Below are 22,371 nucleotides of genomic sequence, written 5' to 3'. Positions count from 1 at the left end.
TCCAGGGCTAAGCAACAGGCAAGTCTCATCATGTATTTTGAATATCTACAAGAAACATACAGAGAATTATAGCTGATTGATCATGTTTTTTCTCTATTCTTGATAATGCTCCAGTTGCTTCTGAAAGATACGTCTGGTTCCCCACCCTGGAAAGCGTGACTTCACGAATAACTGACTCTTAGAATTAGAAAATATGTGATAACCTTAAACCATGCCTCTCTGTAGAGCAAACTAACACGCTCACATACTTTAATCGTTTACTTTAAAAAGCACAGGAATAGCGTTATATAATTAGGTTTAGGCTTTTCAGCTTCCCAGTATCGCTCTAATCAAGAGGAGCTCCAGCCTCCTCTGCTGTGTGTGTGTGTGTGTGTGATCCTGCAACTCTTCCTGGGGGTCTGATTTTGCATTTCTAATGAGGCTGAACTGACAAAGCGTGAAAGTGGTCTAAAAGGAAAAACAAAGGCAGCGACCCCGTTTTGAGCGTGCCAAGACTAATCAATATTCCAGAAGCTCCGCTTTCCCCTCTCTTCTGATGTGGTTGTATTTTTGTCGGAGCTGGGCTATTAGTCTCCTCCCCTTTCCTTAAGTTACAGCGGCAGTGAAGCGCTGTCTTGCGGAGCACATGCAGACTGTCAGGTTTCTGTCTCCTGCTCGCTGAACTTCGCTGCTCTGTTGCGTTTGCTGGGCAATCGCCACCTCCTCGGCCCGGCGTGCCTACAGTACCGAGGACCCGAGAAGGTGAGCCGGCGACGGTTACGTTTGGTGGGGTTTCGAGCAGGGCGTCTTCATTCTTCACGCTCTTCCTTTGTATTTCACTTAGTGTAATGTGATCTTTTTGGTTATACCTATGTTCTTTCTTGATCTTGATGTTGGTTATAAAGGACGGATTATCTGCATTAATGGCCTCGGGAAAGAAAAAGCAGCGTGAATGAATCGTTAGGTTTTTTTTTTTTTTTTAATACAAAATACTGAAAACTAATTGTGCTGAACTGAATCCTTGAGGCTGGCAGTATTCGTGTCACCAGGCTAGAACTCTTTGCAGCTTCTATGAATGTTCAGGGACTGAAAACAAGTAACACATAACATTCTGTTAAAATTCATGGAGAATATTATACTAACGTGCCGGTCTTCAAATAGATGGTGATCACATGCCATCAACATGATGTTACAACATGGTATTTTCCCTAAAACATGCTGTTTTAAACCCTGTGTATTTATACTCTAAATGTTTCCTGAAAAATGTATTTTAAGTACTAGGTTTAGTAAAAGTAAGATGTTAAATCTGTATCATGTAGAAACGGAGATAAATTTTAGTTGAAGTAGCTAATTCTGGCCATTTGTGAACTCCCAGTTTCCTCAGAAAAACATGCCTGTGTAGTATTAATTAATGCTTCAGAAAACTGGATTCTCAGTCTGAAAAACACCTTTGTGCAGATTCCATTATTCATAAACAAATTCGTGTCAAGCAGCCATAAAAATTTTCATACTTAAATGAAAAGTAATGAATGCCCTCATGGAGGGTTTTGAATATTAAAGCATTTTAAAGTTGATTCAGTGTGTGATTCTTTAAAATCAGATTGTAGCCCCGTACTTGCTCAGAGGCAAAGCTAACCATTCCTTTGCGAGGTGTGCTTGTGTTGCAGTCTGAAATGACAAGCTAAGTGGGATATCACTTCTGATGTTTTACAGATGTGCTCCGAATAGTTTATACACTTCAGAGATGAATATTGTCAACATAAAAGTGTCAAAGGCATATCTTCTAAAAAGTAGCTGGGGGATAAATAAACTATTCCTGCTGTGTTTTGCCACGTGAAAAGGAGGAGTTCAGCCAATGCATTCAACCGTTTAAAAAGATCTGAATGCAGAATGTTTTAAACGTTCTAGTTCAAGCAAAATATTTCTCTCCAGGGATTAATATGAGAGTGAGTTGGAATTTTTTTCAGATAACATGTGCCTGCTAAAGAGATGAAAAGTAGGCCTGACAGACAGTTTTAAATATTATAGCACCTTATGTGCCTATGAATTGTGCCAGTTTTACTTTGCTATACCTCTAGTGACTGCAAAAAATTTGCTCCTGCATTTTATCAGCATGACAGGAGATTCAGACTTAATTTCTGAAGGCATAAAATACATACCTGAACAGTCCATATAATCCTTCTTTCAGAGCGTTCTTCGAACAATCATTGAGGTTATTTACCAAAAACTGCAATCAGAAACTTTGATAAATACAAATAACAGAAGTCTTACTGAAACGTGGAGAATAACTATTTGCTTCCATGTGAACATATGGCTAATCATTCCTCTGAAATCTTATTGTGAGAGTTGATATTTCTTGTCTTACAGGTTTCTCCAGTGCCTCCCAAGGTAAAGGGTCTTCCACTTTTCTGAAGGGATTTTGACAGAAGTAAGCTGTAAGAGAAAACTTCCTGCAAGATAGATGACTAAAGGTAACGGAGAAGATCCAAAAACTGGAACTAGGATGGAACGCTTTCAACAAGGAGTCCGGAAACGTACACTTTTGGCCAAAAAAAAGGTGCAGAGCATAACAAAGGATGATGTTAAAAGTTATTTATTGAGGAACGCCTTTGTGCTCTTCACTGTTGTTGCTGTGATTCTCGGTGAGTAATTTGTTCATTAGGAATATTCCAATGCTTTTGACAATGACAATTTGCATTACAAATGAGATCCCAAATTCTTCTGTGCTGATAAGAATGTTCTGGCTTGGAGAGTTTGGGCTTTGACAGCTGCATGTTGATGTTTTGGGAAGAGCCATTTTAATTATTCCAATATTCCTAAGGAGAATTTTAGCGAAAGAAATTAGCTGTTATGGATTCTTCTCTTAAAAAAAAAATCAGAAACAATAACTATATTGAATGTTCTCAAGAAAAATCGTATTCTGCTGAAAACAGCTGCAGCATAATGCTCAGGATATAAATTTTACTTCCGTAATCTATCCAAATTAACATTTTGCAATGACAACCAGGAGTCCTCAGTGAATGAAATGGAAATTAAAAGGTTACTTATTTCTGAGCTAAATTAAATACTAGAGCATCGATCTTTTCACTCTTCCCTTGTCAAAGGCAAAACAACAACCAAACCTAAGCACAAGCTTATCCTCTCTCAGTTGCTCACAATCTTACACATGCATCTTTCAGATGCAGTTAAGGAAACAATAGAAATGCAACTTGTTTAAAGGACTGCAAGATAGCATCTGATTAGATGCCTTTTCAGGGTGTACGGAGGGAAATCCAGAACAAACAACAGCATTTAGATTTGGAATGCACGAAAATGTTAACTTAAAATAGAGTATTTTGAATGTATATTAGAGAGTCATCTGAGAAAAACATATAATTTTTTTTACCAAAATTTGCTTTATAAAATTATGGGATCATTTTTGGTCATTTTCGTTAACTTCGGATTAATTTTCTAAATGACACCATATGTTTTATGAAATAGCATTGCTTATAATGTGAGTAGAAACATTATGACTTTCCCTTACTATTTTTTTTTCCAATCAATTTAAAATATAAAACTGTGCATCTGCTCAACAAAACCCAAATGTTAGCATCTACATATAAGGGTACATATCCTACACCTACATAGGTCCTAATGTCCATGATGAGGCTGTTCCATATGAATTTGCATGCCCTGTTTCCAAATCTTTTTTGAGAATTAGACATTTTAGGGCTTAACCATTATCATTGTTTGATACCATATCTGCAGGGTTATTTTAAATTAATTGCAGTTTTCATGGTCTTTCTGGGAGAGAAAGTAATAATTTACATATGGGTAAAATAAAGTATTTTGCTGCTATAACAGAAATATCATTCTCTCATATTTTATCAACAGTATTTGAACACAAATGCTTTTCGTTCCCAAATAAGAATTTGTGTGATGTAAAAAAAAAACAACCTACATTATTATCAGGGTATAAAATTTAGGCATTTTATCTACAGTGTTCAGGAGAGGCAGAACAAACTAAGCAGGTTTTTAAACATTGTCTGATTTCAAAGCAATACGGTTCTTAGATTGCCATCGGTCTGTAGCGGACAACAGGACCAAAGCACTCGTGCTATTTTCTCACTATCGTCTAGCTCCGACGTGACTCCCATCAGACTGGCAATGTGGGAACAGAAACGTAGGCTGGACAAGTGTTTTTACTGTAACTGCATGTTCCAATTGGCTTTAGATAACTGGTGACAAACGTCTGCCCACGGCTCCACTGCCATCTGCAGCAATGGCAGAGTACCAGTAAAGCTAGAGCACGAGTCGGAGGATTGACGGAAACGTGCAGCACAGGGTGAACCAGACGCGCAAATTCGGCTCGTGAACCTAGAGGCGTACCTGGTGTACGACCTGGAAAAGAACCCTCTCGTTACTGTGATGGAATATTCCACAATTTTCTTGCATTTGTTTTTTGTGGTGTAATTTTATGGATTGCTTGTAAAAAGGTAAAACTTGTCTTTTTGGAGGGTTTTTTGCTGTTGTGGAAATATTCACGAGTAAGGAACGGTTGGCTGAAGAGTTTGGAACAAACAGTCAGTGGTTGAACTGCATCTGTCCAGTTTGGCAAGAACTGAAATGTTGTCGTCTCTCAGTTGTTTGGGGACCTATGGAAAATCAGATGGTGGGCTTGATCCGCTTCCTAGCGGACAGTAATCAACAGCATTGCAAAATTAACCCAGCAATTAGCACCGCTGACTGCGTCATCAGAGATGCCTGAATGTGTATGTAGATGGAAACCGAACTGTACTCAGGTCAGGGTTGAATCGCTTACAAGAAATAATGCTCAGTGATGCTGTCTGTAATCTACACAGACCGAGGATATCAGTTTCTAGGGCTGTTAGTCCAACAGTTTGCATAAGGCTAAACTCAGCAAAAGCAAAATTTAAGCTTAAAGGAGAGTAACAGTGCTTCAGAAACATTTCCTTCAAGCCTCTGTTGTCAAGGGACTGAGATGAAAAAGCCTATTTAGCAGAGCATTTCCGACTTCTTTGCTGCACAGGATTGATGCTGGTAGAGGTTAAGTGGTTAGGATCATATGTCTTAGCCCTGTTTCAGGACTGTAGCTTATAAGCGGCACTTGAGTTTGTCAGTTGTGTCTATGGAGGCATGCACTGTGTTATGAAGGGAGTAGCTGCAACATGCATTTGTTTGTTTTGCGTACTTATATTTTGTAGACAGAGCAGAGATTATCTGGCATTCACATGATGAAGAAGAACCGTTTTTTCCTAACTTCTGCTGTTACTCTGATGAAAACTGAGTTTACTAGCTGCTACAATACAAAAATGATAAAGCTTTAAAAATCTAATTATGAAGGTACCGGAAGGATAAGAATTAGGTATGTACTATTGGCTATTTTCTAAAAACCTCAGGAAAGAGCCTTCTGACTTCATATTTTGCTTAGGTAGGGTTGGTCTAGCATATCATCATCATCATCGTTGTTGTTGGTTCTTTCTGATGTAATTTAAACTGCTTTCAGGCCCTTTGAGAAACTTTGAGAAAAGCATGGTCAACAAAGTGAGTTATGATGAAGTCTTTCAGATTCTGCTTGCACACCTAGAAACAGTAAATTAGGTTTTTTACAGTGGATCTTGGCAATAACCAGTAGACCAGAACTGCGTGAGGTGGATTCAGGAAGCCAGCCCGCTGGTGAGTTTCGAACGTCAGAACGACCCGCAGCAGTTCAAGGTAGGCGAGAGGTCTTGATGGCTCATGGAACGTGCGCAGCAAGTCTAACAAACTTTGAAGTGCTAGTCAAATTACTAGCAACATCTCAGTGGCTGCCCTCCCTCCTGTGCTGCTTAGCTTCACCACCCTGTCTCCAAAATGCCTGCTTTTCAGCCACCCTTCCTTTAGCAGGCTCTCTTGATTCTCTGCTTCCTATCTTCCTTTTTCCAAAAATGCCAGAGAAGTCCAGACTTTACTCTGGCAAGATTTCTAAATGCCCCAGAAAATCCTGTGGATTCTGACACTTGCACTGAAGGAAAGATCAAGATACAGAGAGATCATGAGAAGCTCTCTACGGAGGAATACTGTTTTAACTGAAACACCCAGTCATGCAGAGCGAGGTTGTGGAGCAAGAAATACAATTTTGTTTCTGCAAAACTGTGAAGCTGCCATGGTGCCAAAACTTCAGCTAAAATCCTCTTTACACTGCCAAAGTTAAATGCTGTAGTTGTCCACTGGGATATTCAAGGGGACAGAGATGGGTCCAGGTCTGGGAGCCTGTTCTGATTTCTGGCTACCCGTCCACCTGGAGCACAGGGCTGGCTGTGTCATGAAAGACAGTCCCTGCTAATTGCTGGTAATGTCACCATAGATGTAATACTTAGATTGGCCCATAAATCTATCCCAGAACCACCACACAAGCCATATGTAGGATGTCAAAACTTTTTAGCATCCTTAAAGTAACAAGTTAAAAATACAGGAAAAGGACAGGAGAGATGATGGGATTACCAGCGTCCCTATGTCCCTGAAACAGCAAACAGTTAAGTAAAGCCTTTAGATGATCCTTCATGCTACACAAAAAAAAAAAAACCCTAGACGACTTGAACAGTGAAAAGCCGTGCAGAGCAGCAGATTCTCCTATCTCAACACACTACTTGTCTGAACAATAATTTAAAATGAGTCCTAAGAAGATACAAGTCTCTAATACGCAGGTAGACAGAACCCCTGGATAGCACTCACAACACTTTTGTGTTGAAACCGATCTTTTCTGCTACTGGCAGATCCTCAGTATCCACTGAAGACTGAGAATGACATACCCAGAGAAGGGTATTTGACCCCGTTACACACTGACTATGAACATTGTGACAGTGTTTAAGGCAATCTTGGTAAAATTTGCATGAGAACAAAACAAAGATCCATCATGGTAGGAGAAAAAGCTGTGGGAGGCAAGTCCTAGGTGAGAGAGCATGGTAAAACATAAAGACAGAAATCCAGTATCACACACAGAGTTAAGAAATACACAAGAAAATCAAGATAGTTGAGGGACGACTAGGGAAAAATTAATTCCGTTTTTGCTGAACTCAGAAGCTCTCTCTGTCCCTATGCTCTCCTAAAGAACCTGCACAGCACAAATGCTCTTTCACACTGAGTGATTGCAATCTTCCTACTAATACCTTAAAAACATCGCTAAGCAAAACCTTAATTCTATTTGAAGTTAAGAAATATATACAATTTGGGGAAAAAATGTAAAAAGAGCTGTTAATGTCCTTAAAACAGAGTAACTTAAAAATTCAAAATTGATGATCCCTTATAAAAAGTACAGAAATAGTCAAAGAACTTTAACTCTGCTATTAACAAGCTAGTAATAAGAAACTCAGACTGTGAAATATTAATAGCACACTAGTTTAGCAGCTACTTGCAAAAAAAGAATTACAGAAAGTTATTACCATAATCTTAATTTCTTATTGTACACTCCAGTGTTATTGAAATGAAACAACACTGGTTCTTGGACTGCCATACAAAGCACAGAGTAGCAATACACTCGGCTACTTTGTGAATCACAACTGTACGTCTTGGGACAGTGACTACAGAGATATTAGGAAAGGTACAAAATGCCCTAAAAGCATAACTTTACTACTGTCTTATTTATCTTATCTGTTAAATTGTCAACTCAGTGAACTTGCGCAGTGGTGCTGAAGAGCATCGTTTCTGAGTTGTCATAAAACAATCTAGAGAAACATTCACTGCCCTCTGCCTACGGATGGTACAAATGTAGTACCCAAACAAAAGCTTGGTGGGCTTCTCAGTATTCTCTAGCAATTCAGGTGACATTGATTCAGCGAGATTGACGTATTTAATACCACTTCTTACAAAGCAGATTTCCGGGCTATCCTAGGTGGAATGCAGGATGTCAGCAACGTGAGACAGTTAGGATGTTTACGTGATTCCTAAGAGATTTTACTGAGAAATTTCCCAGCAGTGGGAGTAGAATATGGCAATCATGCTATCGAAAGATATGTTAAAACAGAAACAACGTTCAGCTTAAAAACTGTCAAGAAACAATTCTGGCGTTTGTACGACCGCCAGATGGGACTAAAAAGACATTTCAGCAGCAACTGGATTAGTGCTAGGGGTTGCCAGTCCTTTCCACTTTGGAGTATGTGTGCACTGCAGTCACTATGGTGACTGCAAAGCAGTACAAAACCATAAGCAAGGTGCCAATAACTTGTATGCTGAGTAAATGTTTAACATGGTTGCATTCTTATTGGTGCCCTCACTATTGTGAAGCGAGAATGAGTTGTCGTCTGCGCTAGAACGTCTTCTTTGAGGTGGGCGCATAGAAGGTGTAGCCCAAGAAAGCGTGTTCAGTTGTTTATGAATTCCTGAAACTTTCCGTTCATCTGGCTTAAATTTCTCACATAATTTCTTGAAATAAGCAGGCATCTAAAAGTTTCCAGGGATTTTCTGATATCAAAGAAGAAACAGTTTTAAAAAATATTTATCCTTTTAGGTGAATTGAGACAGTGCATTTGAAAATGTATATAAAGAAAGCTAGTATTAAAGAAAGGTAAATAAAGAAATTCAGTGTTTTAGAACATTTTTTCAGCATCTTTAGGATTTAGCATCTTTTATCACATACTTGTTGCCCAGCATAATACAGCCCAGTTCAATCTGGAGCTTTGGAGAAACAAATGCAAATGGTAAAAGGAAAAACAGTAAGGAGCTAAGGGATTTCTTCCTCATGAGCTAACTTCTCTAAATTAATTGTTTACACAATATACTGTGAAATGTACAGTGCATATTAGAAAACAATTAGGCTTCTGACCAAGGAGTTTTGAATTAGATGACTGACACAACAAAAATAATAGAGCCTACAGAATAGAGAAGACACTATGGGAAATAGGGAAAGACCAAATAACGAGCAATAGTTATACACCATGTGCGTGGTTCCCACTGTTTACTGTACCTTGGCATAACTGAAAATTAACTTATTGAAGAAAGGTCTATTAAAGATGTGGTTTAAGTGTTCAGCACCATTTACACAGAAACATAAACTGCTCACTTAAATTAGTTCAGGTAAAAGCTCTGTTTTAACCATTCACAAGGACTGAAATAAAAAAGAGACTGTCTTTGTATGAATATAGCAGGAGCAGTAATTAGGGAATTCCTGGCAGTAGTAACTGAAGGCAGCTGATAAATAAGACGACTGCATACATTTTGATATCTTTTAAAATCATTTTGACTTGAGAATACATGTATTAAACGAGGACCTACAATCTAGTCCCTTGATCAAGGTCCAGAGGCGCAGAGCTCTCACCTCAGGAACGCTCTTGAGGAAGCTCTTGAGGAACTTGACTCACCCTTTTCCTTTCAAAAGGCATGGAAGTTACAGGAGGCTGCAAGTCCACCTTTCCTTTCAAAGTTGTGTCCTTGTGCCGAAGGAAATGCAAGACTTACTGTAAGGGCAAACATTTACACCAAAAGAGTAAAACACAGCATGACATTTTAATCTAATGGCTAAAACATTCACCTGCAACAGGGAATCCAAGGTTCCCGGAGAACCCACGGAGCAAGAACAGGAACACAGGGCGTCCCACATCCACTTGATTCTGTATGTGTGTTGGCGTGTGGGACCTGCTCAGTTTCTGGATCCCTGGGATTTTTACTGGAATTAGGCAAATAGACATTTAGGTCACAGCAATTCTGGGAAAAAACACAAGCAGAGCTGTGAGAATTGAGTCTTTCAAAGCAAATGGATGAGCACCCATTACCTTTACTAAGCTTTTTATCTGGAGGGACTTTCAGGGTCACAGTTTTGGACTTCGGCACTTATTTTGTATTCAAGTATTGTTCCTGGTGCCAGTGTCCCTTTGCCATTTGTGTGACCTTTAAGATAGGGAAGTTTTGCCATTCTGAATAGTGCCTAACAGTGAGGAGAGAGGTATCATAACCTATATGGAGAGTACGTCTTAATTAATCCTCCGTGCTACAACATTTCAGAATCACAGACCAGCCGCTTTATCCTTCACATGATTTAACTCTTAAGATTTTAGGCACTGAAAAGGCTTACCTGAGGCATCTTTTTAATCAACTAAAACAAAACACTTTGAAATTTGTATGTTGAAAGAGGCTGTTAGCCAGTAAACTGAACAGACAGAGGGTTTTAGTTGTGGAAAGTTTCATCAAAGTCATCTTAAGATTTTAGGGATGAAGTGGTTCAACTAACAAAATCAGCCACTTCAACAAAGAGCTAGGAACTGCAAGTATACTAGCTATCTTTCTAAAAAGATGACAATACGATTCCATGAATTAGTCAGAAACCTGCATTCCTCATTGAGAAAATGTACTGAATGATAAGTTAAACATAAATAAAGGATTACAGGAATACTTAACCTGATAGGGCAACAGTCTTGCCTGTTCTACAACAGGAAATCCTTCCTTTCAGTCTTTTCGGGTTGTTTGTATGTGTCAGCAAAATACTGGATAAAAACAGGCCTTTCAAGTCTTTTAAAGATGTAGAAGATAACTCATAACTCAAAGAGAACTCATATCTGCCATGAGGCAAACACCTCAATTACAAATTTAGAATATCAACAGTAAACTACATTAACAGGTGGTTTTGTAGGAATGAATCTCTAGCTCCTGAGAGATATGAATGCATAATTTCAGTGTCCCGCAAGTTACGGTATAATATCGCACATCCAGGAAGGCAGGCCTACAGTGAACTGCTTTGGTAACGTGTGCCCGAGGGGGGATTAAGAAAACAAGAAAAGGCAGCTAGCAAGGTCTAACCTCAGGCTCTCTCTTAAACTACACCAGAAATTTTTTGAACGCTGTTTTCTGGGTATGTTTGCACAAAGTTCTTGGCGCTAAGGGACCTCAGTCTCATTGACTGTGACTCCTGAGCATTACTGTACTGTAAAAAAGACAGCAATAAAGATGGGCAGCTGAAACTGTTGTAGAGTAAAACAGAATCTAGTGCTGTTACGGATTATGACAGCTTCCAGTAGAAGAAAGACAGGCAAGAAAGAAATGCAAAGGCAATAAAATAACTATGTAAACTTTAAAAGAGAACAGCTTTCTTATCTGTTAGGAACTAACCTTTATGTGAATAAAAGCATGAACACTAGTCCAAGAAGCTGAAGCAGCAAAGTAAACCCAGCCCTGAAAAAATAATTATTATAATAATTTTGTAAATCACTGAGTAGCACCTTAATTATAAATTATGCTTCACAAAATGTAATCTGAGAGTTATTGTATATGCCTGATCTTTTCATATGCATAGTAAGGGAGAATGCCCGAATTCTGATGGAACTGCTTGTGATTTTTTGCATCAGATTTTTTTATTCTATAGCTCAGAGACGAATAAGAATGCACAACCTAGGAGTAGTTTGTGTTTCCATAAAGTTTTCATTTGGTGATGAAATCAGGCATAATCTCCCTATTTCATACAGAACAGTCTGCTTCAATACCAGAAGTGAAAACTCTTCTTCATTCCAAATCCTCTACCTAAGCCCTGCAATTACTTCTCTTTTGTTGTAATTTATAAGACAAATCAAAGATACGAAATAAATATAGAGTCAGTTCAAGGAAGATGGGGGAAAAAAGTAATAAAAAAATATAGAGAGTAACAGAGAAGCATAAATTGGACAAGAAGAGAAAGATATGCTGGACATGCTATCATAAAAGAAGAAAATTACCTCTTAATTGGGGAAGAAAGGCAAGTGAGCCAAGTAACTCATGGGAGAAGGGAGAGAATGTAAGAGAGTGACACAGGAGCCAAAAACTAGCAAAGAACACACTACAACGATTTTTTAAAAATCTTTCTAATGGCACTGAAATGACCCTAGATTTGGTATACACATACACTGGTATAGGCAGTACATCAAAAAACACTAATTATACTCATTCCTTAATTACATCAGTTCTTTCTTACAGCTTCAGACTGCTTATTCCCTTCAGATACCTTCTCCTTACAAAATCCAAGAAGAGACTGGTGTGTCTACAGCGAAGATAATGCGCAAGTGCTAAGCCATAGCAAAGAAAGGCATTTCAGGAGTTCAGGCACCACCAGAATTAGGCAGCATGAGGCAGAGTTTTAGTGACTTAATTTTGAGCTGCCAATTAAGTACCTACGTACCTATGTAGGTAAAATAAGTGAAAATGACAAAAATACCTCTGGATCACAAAAGCTAACTAAATAATGAAATCAGGGTCTGGTGTGATTTTCTCCTGGATGGTAATAGCTCTCACTGGATGAAGTATATTTTTGATAAATCAAACCACAACCTCTTGCACAGAGGAGTGTCAGGTTCAGGAGGCAGACACTCCTCAGGCGCGCAGTGACTGCAGCCCTGGGACCCAGTCTCTCCTCTGTACAGTCAGAGCAGCATGTCCCTCTCGTGCTCCCTGAGCAAGAATGACACAACGACTTCTCCCCTTCTGATGCCGGGAACAACTTTTGACACCGACCCTTTGGTGTAAAATCTGCTTTTTCGTGGACATGTCTTTTTTTTTTTTTTTTTAAATAGTCTTAAAATTCCGTCCAGGTGGAATTTGAAGATCTTATGCCAGCTCTTCTCTGATCTTCCATAGCTGAGTTGGAGCAGGAGTTCCAGCTAGACTACTGGATGTCCGGAAATCTCAGAGAGCCTCAGGGTGCACGTGTGCAGGCACAACAACTCTGTAGCACATGGGCAGTGACTTCAGCACTCCCAGGAAGTGTCAGGCCTGCCACAGATCAATGCATGCCTACCAGGACTACCATGGGTAGTCTCTTTGTGTTCAGGAAGCACAGTGCATCCTGAATAAAGTGCATTTGTGTTTTATGCACAAGCCAGGTAGTCCATTCTTCCCAATAGAAATAAGTCAACAAGAAATTATAAGGTGTATCATTTTGCTGCTAGCATTCTCCCATATCACAGTAACATCTCATATCGCAACCTTTTGGATCCCAGTCATTTCAAGGATATTTGGCTCTTTTACAGGACTACTTCCCCGATTTCCCTGAGGATCTCTCTCCAGCAAAGGAGAAGGGGACTATCTCTGTCCACATTAACCCATGTTCCATTTCAATGTAGCCACATATATAGTCACATAAGATATGAGAGCTACTTTGGGCGTACCTCCTTAAGCTCTCTACTGCAGGGGCTTCATCGAGTTAAAACTGAAGGAACGTATCATACAAGAATAAAAAGAAACAGAGGTGAGAGTCTGTGCTAGGTCTCTATCAGAGGAGTTCTGTAAAGGAAAATCAACTAATTTACGAGGCCAATTGATACTTGGTCTTTTTCAGGTCTGAAAGAGAGCAGAAAGTGCAGGTTGAAAACAACTGCTCTGAAATCAGTCTCAGAAGAGAATTAAATTAATTTTAAACCATCTGCCTATTAGCTCCAAATCTGGATTGCTGTAGATGAGGAAGAGTAATTGATCAGATTGCTTAAAAGGGTATGTTTCCATGATGGATTAAACCAGACTATATTCTGCCCCTGTCCCTGGCTGCATATTTCCAACCGCACTTGTTTTGTCTCCTCCCTCTCTGTTGCAGCAGCACTGATGTCATCCAACAGAGCACTAACCCTGGCCAGGGAACTAAACTGGCAGAAAAATAACCCAGTAAAAAACAGTTTCCTTCTGGGTTAGTTCCCACGTGAGCTTGGCTCAGTATTTGACAAATGCAAGTGCATTGTAGGAGAGGTAAAAAAAAAAAAAACAACGGATTAGCTTAAATTGTAGCCCCTTCCTGGCTATAGCAGCTTTGTGCTGACTCCCCACAGCATCACCTGTCTGTTTGATGCCACCTATGCCCTTCCTTAGGTTACCACCTACCTCAAAACTTGCAAAAAAACAGCCTGTAACTGTCTTTCCCCTGCACGGAATTTTCCCTTTTTTGTAATCAAGATTCATAGAGTGCTCTTCAAGTTGTCCTACCAAATTTACTTTCTGAGAAGGAGGTGGAAAGAAGATCATAACCTTACCCCTTTAGCATAAAGGAGGCCAGAGAGATGTAACAAGGCAGCAGTGGTGACTGTATAATGGAGGAAGTAGTTTACTTACTTACACTAGTAGTAGTGATTATTATTAAATGAGTCAAAAAGCAACTGTAGTTGGGCTCCTAAACAGTCATTAGTATAATAAGAGTTCATCTTTAGTATAAAATCAGTGAAACTAACAAAGAACCACTAAAAAGGTTGCTGCAGAATTTAGGTTTATAGTATTTAGGTTAGCTACCTAGTATTTCGGTTCATCAAAATGGCACCAAGGAAGCATACGTCCCTGCCTACATAACGAAAACTGAAAAACAAAGAATGAGCAGATATCATAGAAGAGAGGAGAAAAAAAGGTTCAATATAAAAATATTCAAAAATATAAAGAACCCTATCAAAAGCATGCAAGTGAGTTCACTGACTGGTGAGTCAGTGGTTTCTAGCGGTGGGTTAAGTAAGATTAAGGAGGACTGATTTTGTCAGCAGCTTGAATTATTTCTTGCCAATAGAGAGGTTATTTACCTGTTCTTTGCAAGAAAATACAGTTGAGGCCTTATCTGAAACTGGTTGTTAGAAGAAAAGGTGTCAGAATGAAATGGTAAATGAGGCAGAAACAAATGAACCAAAGAACAAAAGCATTCATTGGAGAGCTCTGCAGGAACATAAGAATGAAATGGTTGTGCAGCTAACAAAAATATACAGTGTCCCATTAAACTGTAGTAGCCTGCTTCTCTTATTGGCTCTCGCCCAATTTCTGTTATAGAACAAAATGCTATTTGCTTGTTAGTTACAAGGTTTTCTGAATGATCATTAACTATTATTTTAGTGCATCATTTTACCTAGTTTAAGCTAAGCCTTTCCAGCTAGTGTGAAGTTTTCTGTTTCCTGCTGGAAAACAATAGATGAGTCTGTACCTCATTTATTAACAGAAAGGATATCGATATGGACATTCTTTAACAGCGTTTGAGATTTACTAGTAAAAAGCGAAAGTGCCATTTAACTGTTCTTGGTGCGTTCTGTTTGAGCTGGCAAGCACTGATATGGGAAACACAGCTCTTGCACTATGTCATTAATATATCATCTAGTAATTACTTCTCGAAATATACTTGAGTGATTTTTGATCAATTCAAAAGTAAAACTGTTAGATTTTGCATATTCTGCATGAAAACATAGTATAGAGTATAGACATTTAAAAATATATAAACTCCAAATAATGTTATGGTCTTTTATTTCCTGAGTGTTTCTGAAATAAGGTAGAGAACAGAAGTTCATATAAGGATTCATTTTAAAAACTGAGAATTCACTGGCTTAACAAAATTGCTGTTATTTTTCACTTAAACTATCATGACTGTCCTTGGGAGCTTCTGTATTCTCGTTAAATTGTCAGTTATTTGCAGTAGGGGAAAAAATCTATCCTCCTCCCTTTATTAAATCTTTATATCTAATTCTTGTAGGCAGGCAAATTTAAAAAAGAGAGGAGGACAGATTTAAATTTCCCTAGGGTTCTTGAATGAGCACTTAGATCTGGGTAAAGCCTCATCTCTCATCTTCTAATGATGTGGAGTTTTAAACTCACGTGTTGGTGTGCAACTTTTATCTACCTCATCTATCTGTCACACAACATAAAGAATCATGTAAAACAGTTCTTTACCAGTGTGAGACCAAAGGCATTTTGTAATACAGTTAAGAAGCTCTTTATTTGCTGTATGGGAGATTTTAAAATTCATTTTCAAATTCAATTTAGAAAAGTATATAAGCTTATGATACTCTAGTAAAATACTACAGCAAATTTTTGTAAAGACCACAGACAGAAAAAGAAAAAGCATCTCCGTAATTAAACTATTCCTAAAAAATGCATAGCTTAAAAGTATTATTTTTTGTCTTGCTGCTTCAGAACCTGATTCTAATATTCAGTTCACCACATTTTGATGTTAATCCATTTAATAAATTTAGTATAGAAGGTTGTTCCTTAGCAACTACAGATGTACACACAGTTTTAAAAGCCTAATAAGAAGAATACCTTTCCCTTTCTGGCACTGCAGCTCCTGGAAGTGAAAGTCCCATTCACTAAAGTCTTCCTGTCCTGGGAATAAGCAATCCCAAATCATGCCTACCATTTTTACCTTTTCCATCCCACCTGCACCACTGTCAGCATTATTTTACCCTTCTGCAACTTTCAAGTTTTAAATCCTCTCTTTGCTGTAATCATCTAAACTGAAATTCATTTTGAACATCAACATTGGTATAAAAACGCCATAAAACAATTTAGTTCTAGGATTTTTCTATATTTTTGGGAGGAAAATTTCCAGTCTTTCCTCCATTCATTGCTTCCTTTCTACATTTTCACTTGTCATCTTCTTCCATAAGAAGATGTTGCAACGGAAGTAAGGCAAAGCACCTATCTCCAACACCCTACAGCAACCAGGTGCTTTCTCACAGGTGGTTCCTGGAGAACCCAACACCATAGTCTCCTTTACTGACTGAGGTTAATACTGTAACGCAGGCTCCTGTCTCTAACATTGGCCAGTAACTTGTTCTTATGAAAATAATTTAACAAGAACAACAAACAGTATAAAGCTACCCTTCCTCCAACATGCCTTCTAAATTACTAATTGCTAAAAGGCAGGAAACTTCTTGAGTTAAGGGTTGTATATAGATTGTTACGGCTTAACAACTCCCACAGATCTGTCCTACGTGAACCTAATCCCTTTTGGACCAATGCATTTCTTATACGATTTAATTCTGCATTGTGGAAAAAAACCCGCTGTCTTGTCTTTAAGCTTGTTTAGATAAGCTTATTGGGAGCATAAGCTGCCTCCCCATTGTTGTGTTGTGAAAAATAGCAAACTATCATGAAATGATAATTGCAAAAAATAGTGAGTAGATTATTTTCCAAGCAAAATAATCGAAATCCATTTTGCCTTTGTTGTTATGGAAACTATTTCAAAAAAGCTGTGCTACACCTCCAGTCTAGCTGCCTGCCCTTCTTGGTGGAATGGGAACAACGCCTTTCCGTTACATCGTTACCTCCGCTAGAGTAAATGCACTTATACAGAAAATACCCTATCATCAGGATTATCTGCAAATTGTGTTTTCCATAAATTTGACTGCATCACTGACAAGTACACCTCAAAAACCATCTTTTTATAACTCTAACCTCATTTACTCCTTTGTGAACAGTATAACTTACTCAGCAATATGGTTCTGTTATAGGATGAGACACCTTCAGAATCCAGCTCCTTAACTTAAATAAGCAGTATTGATTTTTGTCTAGAAAAAGCCTGAAAATTCTGTCCAGAAGTCTGCTCTTTCCTGCAGTGCAGAAACAGTACACCATTTACCATTTGAGAAGTTAGGCTCTGATATCATAGATTAGTTGTTCTTTTCTGTTACAAAGGGTAGACAGAAACCTGCACAACAGGTTGTGGGAGTATGTTTCACACAAGGCTTTGTTTCACTACAATTTTCAGAATTAATCAGAAACTTGAAACTTTTACTGAGAAAGGCCAGCTCTGCTCTTCAGTCTTGATCCTGGAGGGTGCTAAGCACTTCAGCTTTTACCACACACACGGGTGTGGATGGTTGCTGTAACACTGCACAACTTCCTAAGGTTTATCTTCTCATACAGTAGGGTCTTACTTCCTGATCTTAGTTTGATACCTAGTCATTGTGTTTATCTTTAAATCATTATGTGGCATTATCTTACTACTTACACCTGTGGAAAAGCTGTCTTGCCAAGTCTGACGTCTGTGTTTCAAGTTCATCATTTATGTTAATAAAATTTTGACAGGAAGGATGTAGAATCCACTTTCTAGGTATTTAAATTCAGAACAGAAAATTCAGTTTCTTCTCCATATGTTCTAAGGAGAAAAGAGACAGGTAAAATCATGCCGTTCCGCCTTAATAATCACAGACTACAGTGACTCTTGCAGTGGGGGAAATCATTTGCTTAAATTCCTTCTCGTGTTGCTAAGATACTAAGGGAACAAAATTAATTTTCAGAAAGTCCTGTGGAGCAACTACTACTATACCTACTTTACAAGCAGGCAAACTGAGTCAAAGAAAGAGTCTTATGATTCAGCCACACCTTCACATGAAGGAAAAGCAGTCCTAAGATTATGGCAGAAAAATTAGTAGCTATCAGGTGTCTGCTCCATTCACCAGAATACACTACCAGGGTACATTTTTTCTGCTTCTCATAAATTCTGTTTGTACACTGCAGTGCTGTGTAACCCTCTAATTATTCACAAAGCATATCAGACAGAAAAAAAAAAGAATAATTTTTAGGTTTACATGAAGCTTCAGAAACTTGGCTCTCACTACCGATAATATTCATTGAAACAGCCATATACCTAAGCCCTGGTTTCCTCTTAGGCCTCTTTGTACTGCTTGGACAGTAGTGGACTAGATAATCAAGCCCTTACACTATAGCATAAGGACTGGGTCTTATAGCAGCCTCAGAAACCTGTACTAACTTCAGTGGGGCTTTGTACTGGTGCAGAGACTAATCCATGTGGAACTAATTGCAGGACTGTGGTCTAAGTAAGAAACTGGTCTAGTTCTATTTGCTTATTACCCAGTTGTCAAAATGTACTGCTCATTAAGTCCAGAAACAAAGGGTCTAGATGGATTCTTTATATCTCAGAAATGCGTTTCCCATATAAAAAGAAAATAATCAGTAACACTGCAATGGAATTTAAAACCTTACTGAAAAGAAAGAAACTCTAAGGCAGGCGTTTTTGTGCAGAATAATGCAAAGAGGCCCTTTCTCTAAGCAGTTTATGATTTATTTTCGCTTAAAACAACAAATAATGCAAGACGCAGTTTCGCTACATGAGCCCATAGAACATGAATGAGGCTAAAACAAATCTCACAGCTCTCTTCCATAATGCGAGCTCCGTGCTCTGTTCCAAGTGTGTTTCAGTCACTTTTCTCCCATCCTGTACCATCTGAATTTTCTGTCCTGTACAAGAGCTCTCTGGACTCCTCTAACGTAACCAACCTGCTGCAGTCCCTAATAGCATGGTTGGACAGCCTGGGGTCACTGACACGGGAGTTCGAGCTGTTTCCTTACGTCAGCAGGTGCCAACAAACCAGTGCAGGAGCCATAATACAGTATATTAGGAAGCAAAAATTTCCGTGGTAGGCACAAAGTTTTTATCTGCAGCATGGATCTACCAGACTAAAAACGGGTTAAAAAAAGAAAAGCAGAACTGGTTAAAAAGTGGAACGAGCAGATACCAGAAGCTTTCAGCAGAGCGTTCAGTTTTATGAAATTTTCAGGATGTTCCCAAGTTTTAAAAAGTTCCAGAAGTGAGCCTGAGTGCTCTGTTTCCTAATACCACTGAGGACGTATGTCCATGATCAGTGTTAGGAGATGTAAGTCTGCTTGGCTGCCAAAAGGGACAGTGCCACTCTTCTCCAAGGCACATTTCTACCTGTTTCCTTGTAAAGGTACTAATGCTTGTGCAGCCATGCAAACAAGTCAGCTCAGGGAACTGACCCAGCAGCAAATTTACCTAGTAAAATAAATTATTTCTGTAGCAAGATCAATCCTCTGATCCAGCGTTCCTTACAGCCACAAAATCCCAAAGGCCAGTAATAGACAGTGGGAAAGAACATGGACGGAGGAGCGGGAAAGAGGGATGGGTGAGTTTCGCCGTCCATATGGTTAAAGAGTGTTCCAGATACAACCATATGTTACCTGGCTGGGTGTAGAAAGTCTATGTCAGATGGGCACCAAACCACTTAACGCTCAGTAAGTTGTAACTAGTTGTGTCAATTAACCCTATAATTGCGAGCAATTTGTGCCAATGTGCAGGACAAAAATCCAGTAAGTTCCAGCTCAGAAGTTTGGATTGCCGCATGTGTCAGCCTGTTTGTGGCTTCCGGTTGTAAGTCTATCTCAAGCATCACTTGCCTGTTCCTTGCGAGGTAAATGGATTCAGGCACCCCTTTCCCCTGCTCCTCCAGGCATTGAAACCCATCACTTAGTCATCCAGTAAGACCTTCAAACACTGATTAGCTGCTGCTTTGCAAGCGCCTGCGTTTCTGAAGGCAGGCATGTATAAAGCTACTTACAACCTGATGTTGTTGTGCTGCTTAAAGCCCTAACCACAATGGGATTCTCAGCGAAGTCTCCCCTAGCTATCTCATTCAATCTGAAGCATGCCTATAGGATCATGCCCTACGCATAGAACAGGCATGGACAAGACTTCTGAAGGTCAGTGGCTAGTATGTATATGCATTGCATATATATTTACATTCAAAATTCCAGAAGTCAGAGCACTCAGCTGCAGAAGTAGGGATTGTTTCCTTTTCATTAACACCCAAGAGGTACCTTTTACATAAAACTAGAGTTTAAAAATAATAATGCAAATTTAGCCTTCTGAAACTGCTACACTAAAAAACACCTTGCACTGACTTTAATAGGACTATTCATATAGCTACTGATATTTGAGAGAAAATATCGGATGCAATCTGGAGTATAACAAATACTGCATGTTCTAATCAGCTATCTCAGTAATAAGTACTACACAGATATTCATGTTCATTTGTTACTCTTCCTTTAGAAGAGTAAGTCATGATATTTTTTTCCCTCCCCTCAGGTGTAATCCTTGGATTTTCTCTCCGATCATATAAGATGAGTTATCGGGAAGTCAAGTACTTTTCATTTCCAGGAGAACTACTCATGAGGATGCTGCAAATGCTGGTCCTGCCACTAATTGTATCCAGTTTAGTCACAGGTAAAAGAATCAAAAGATTTTTCTTTCTGAAATTTTCTGTTAAATAATTTGATTAAGATGCACACACCAAATCGTAAGAAATGAACATTCCATATGCTAGAACAGAAATGTAATAACCTGCAGAATGAGATATTGCTGCTATTGCTGTTTTGGAGATGGTATCACAAGGTTCAAATTAATATGCAAAGTAATTAAAAGATGTTTTTCCAAATTCCAAGTCACTCCAACTGTGCAAATTATTTTATGTAGCTGCTATGGAGCAGACTTTGTACTTCAATTTCTTCTCTTACTGTCTAGACTGATACCTTCTTCCATTAAATCTGACTGTTACGAAAGATAAGAAATCTCAGAAAAATAGTAAACATTGCATCTATGTTCTAAGACACAACAAACTTTAAACTATTAATCACAGGCAAGAATCTGTGCCGCTGATCTGTAAAGCATCTGTCTACCTCCTGTCCTTTTAGCAGCAAACTGGAAACAATAAGTGATAGATATATTGTTTGGAGGAGATTTTATCCCATCCGTTCGGATATCCTTTCTTCTGGTCAGCAACTCTATTATTAATCTTCAAGCACTCTTTATTAAGTTGTTCTTTGAGCTATAGATATAATAATTAATTTAACATGATGATGGATGCCCAGCCATTTCACCTCTAGGAAGTCTCATGCAAGAGCTCTCAGATTTTGAATGAATATTAAAGCTCAGGGCACACCTGTGATATATTCATCCTTTTAATTATATGAAGAAAAGAAGGCATAGATTTTGCTCTATCAGCAAATCAGCGGTACAGCTAGGAGAAGAACTTGATCAGAACCACCTAATGTGCAGTCCTAAAATCTAAATATCTAACACACTATCTTTATCGATAGAGGATCCGGAGCCTATAAGCTGTTCTCTATTCCACTGGTTTTCAGTCATTTTAATATCAGGATCTACTTTTTGAAATGCATATAAGTATAGGCCCCATCTGTACAGGTTCTAAAGCCAGTATGCATATATATGAGCTGTTAATATAACAATAGAAAACTATAGTATTCACAGTCAAAAAATTAATCGCCTTCACATCTTTCAGGGAGAAATGTTTGTCTCGATACACACAGGCTATATGGATATGGAATGCGTGCTGAAACTAGAGAGAAATGTATAAATCTTGTAGGCAAAACAATGACAGGTTTTCTTCCCAACCCGTCTGCTATAATTCTATTACTCCTTACATTCTGTATCTCATATCTCTTTGCTATCCTCTTCTCTCTTCCACGCACAGAATCCCCAGCTTGACTGGCCATTGATAGAAAAAAACCACTACACGTAGAAAGGGAAAGACATTTACCTTTTCTTGGTGTAAACTGAGACTGACACAGCTGCTCCTGCTGCCCCATTTTGTAGGTTGAGTCACTGCAGGAACAATTATCTGCTCAGTTCCTTGTAGCTCTGCATCCTTATTGCTTCCTTGAGAGACCTGAAGGTCAATTCAGGAAATTTGGACTATCAGTCATCCTATACAAGCATTTGCATTTACTTATTTTCAAAATTTAAGCTTTCTTAATCAGGAACAGTACAGTGGCAGAAAACCTAATGCAATTCACAAATGACAGATTTCAATCTAAAAAAAATTCTAAATGCAACAGTGCTATGTCCTTTTTTTCATGGGATTATGGAAATTTTCCAGTTTATTGATAACA

At 38.7% G+C, this 22,371-nt stretch overlaps 1 protein-coding gene across 1 annotated transcript in view; it reads left to right on the top strand.

Moving 5' to 3' along the window:
* The first annotated feature begins 408 nt into the window (after window positions 1-408).
* The window catches only part of LOC104147789 (excitatory amino acid transporter 1), a 65,385-nt gene continuing 43,422 nt past the window's right edge, over window positions 409-22,371 (top strand). The window contains exons 1-3 of the mRNA XM_009680640.2: window positions 409-741; window positions 2,347-2,621; window positions 20,549-20,686. Coding sequence (XP_009678935.1) covers window positions 2,441-2,621; window positions 20,549-20,686 — 319 coding nt within the window. The 5' untranslated portion in view covers window positions 409-741; window positions 2,347-2,440. The remainder of the gene's footprint in view (window positions 742-2,346; window positions 2,622-20,548; window positions 20,687-22,371) is intronic.

Source organism: Struthio camelus, chromosome W, assembly GCF_040807025.1.
Source record: "Struthio camelus isolate bStrCam1 chromosome W, bStrCam1.hap1, whole genome shotgun sequence".
NCBI classification, from domain to species: Eukaryota; Metazoa; Chordata; class Aves; order Struthioniformes; family Struthionidae; genus Struthio; species Struthio camelus.
This window is presented reverse-complemented; position numbering and strand designations above follow the sequence as displayed.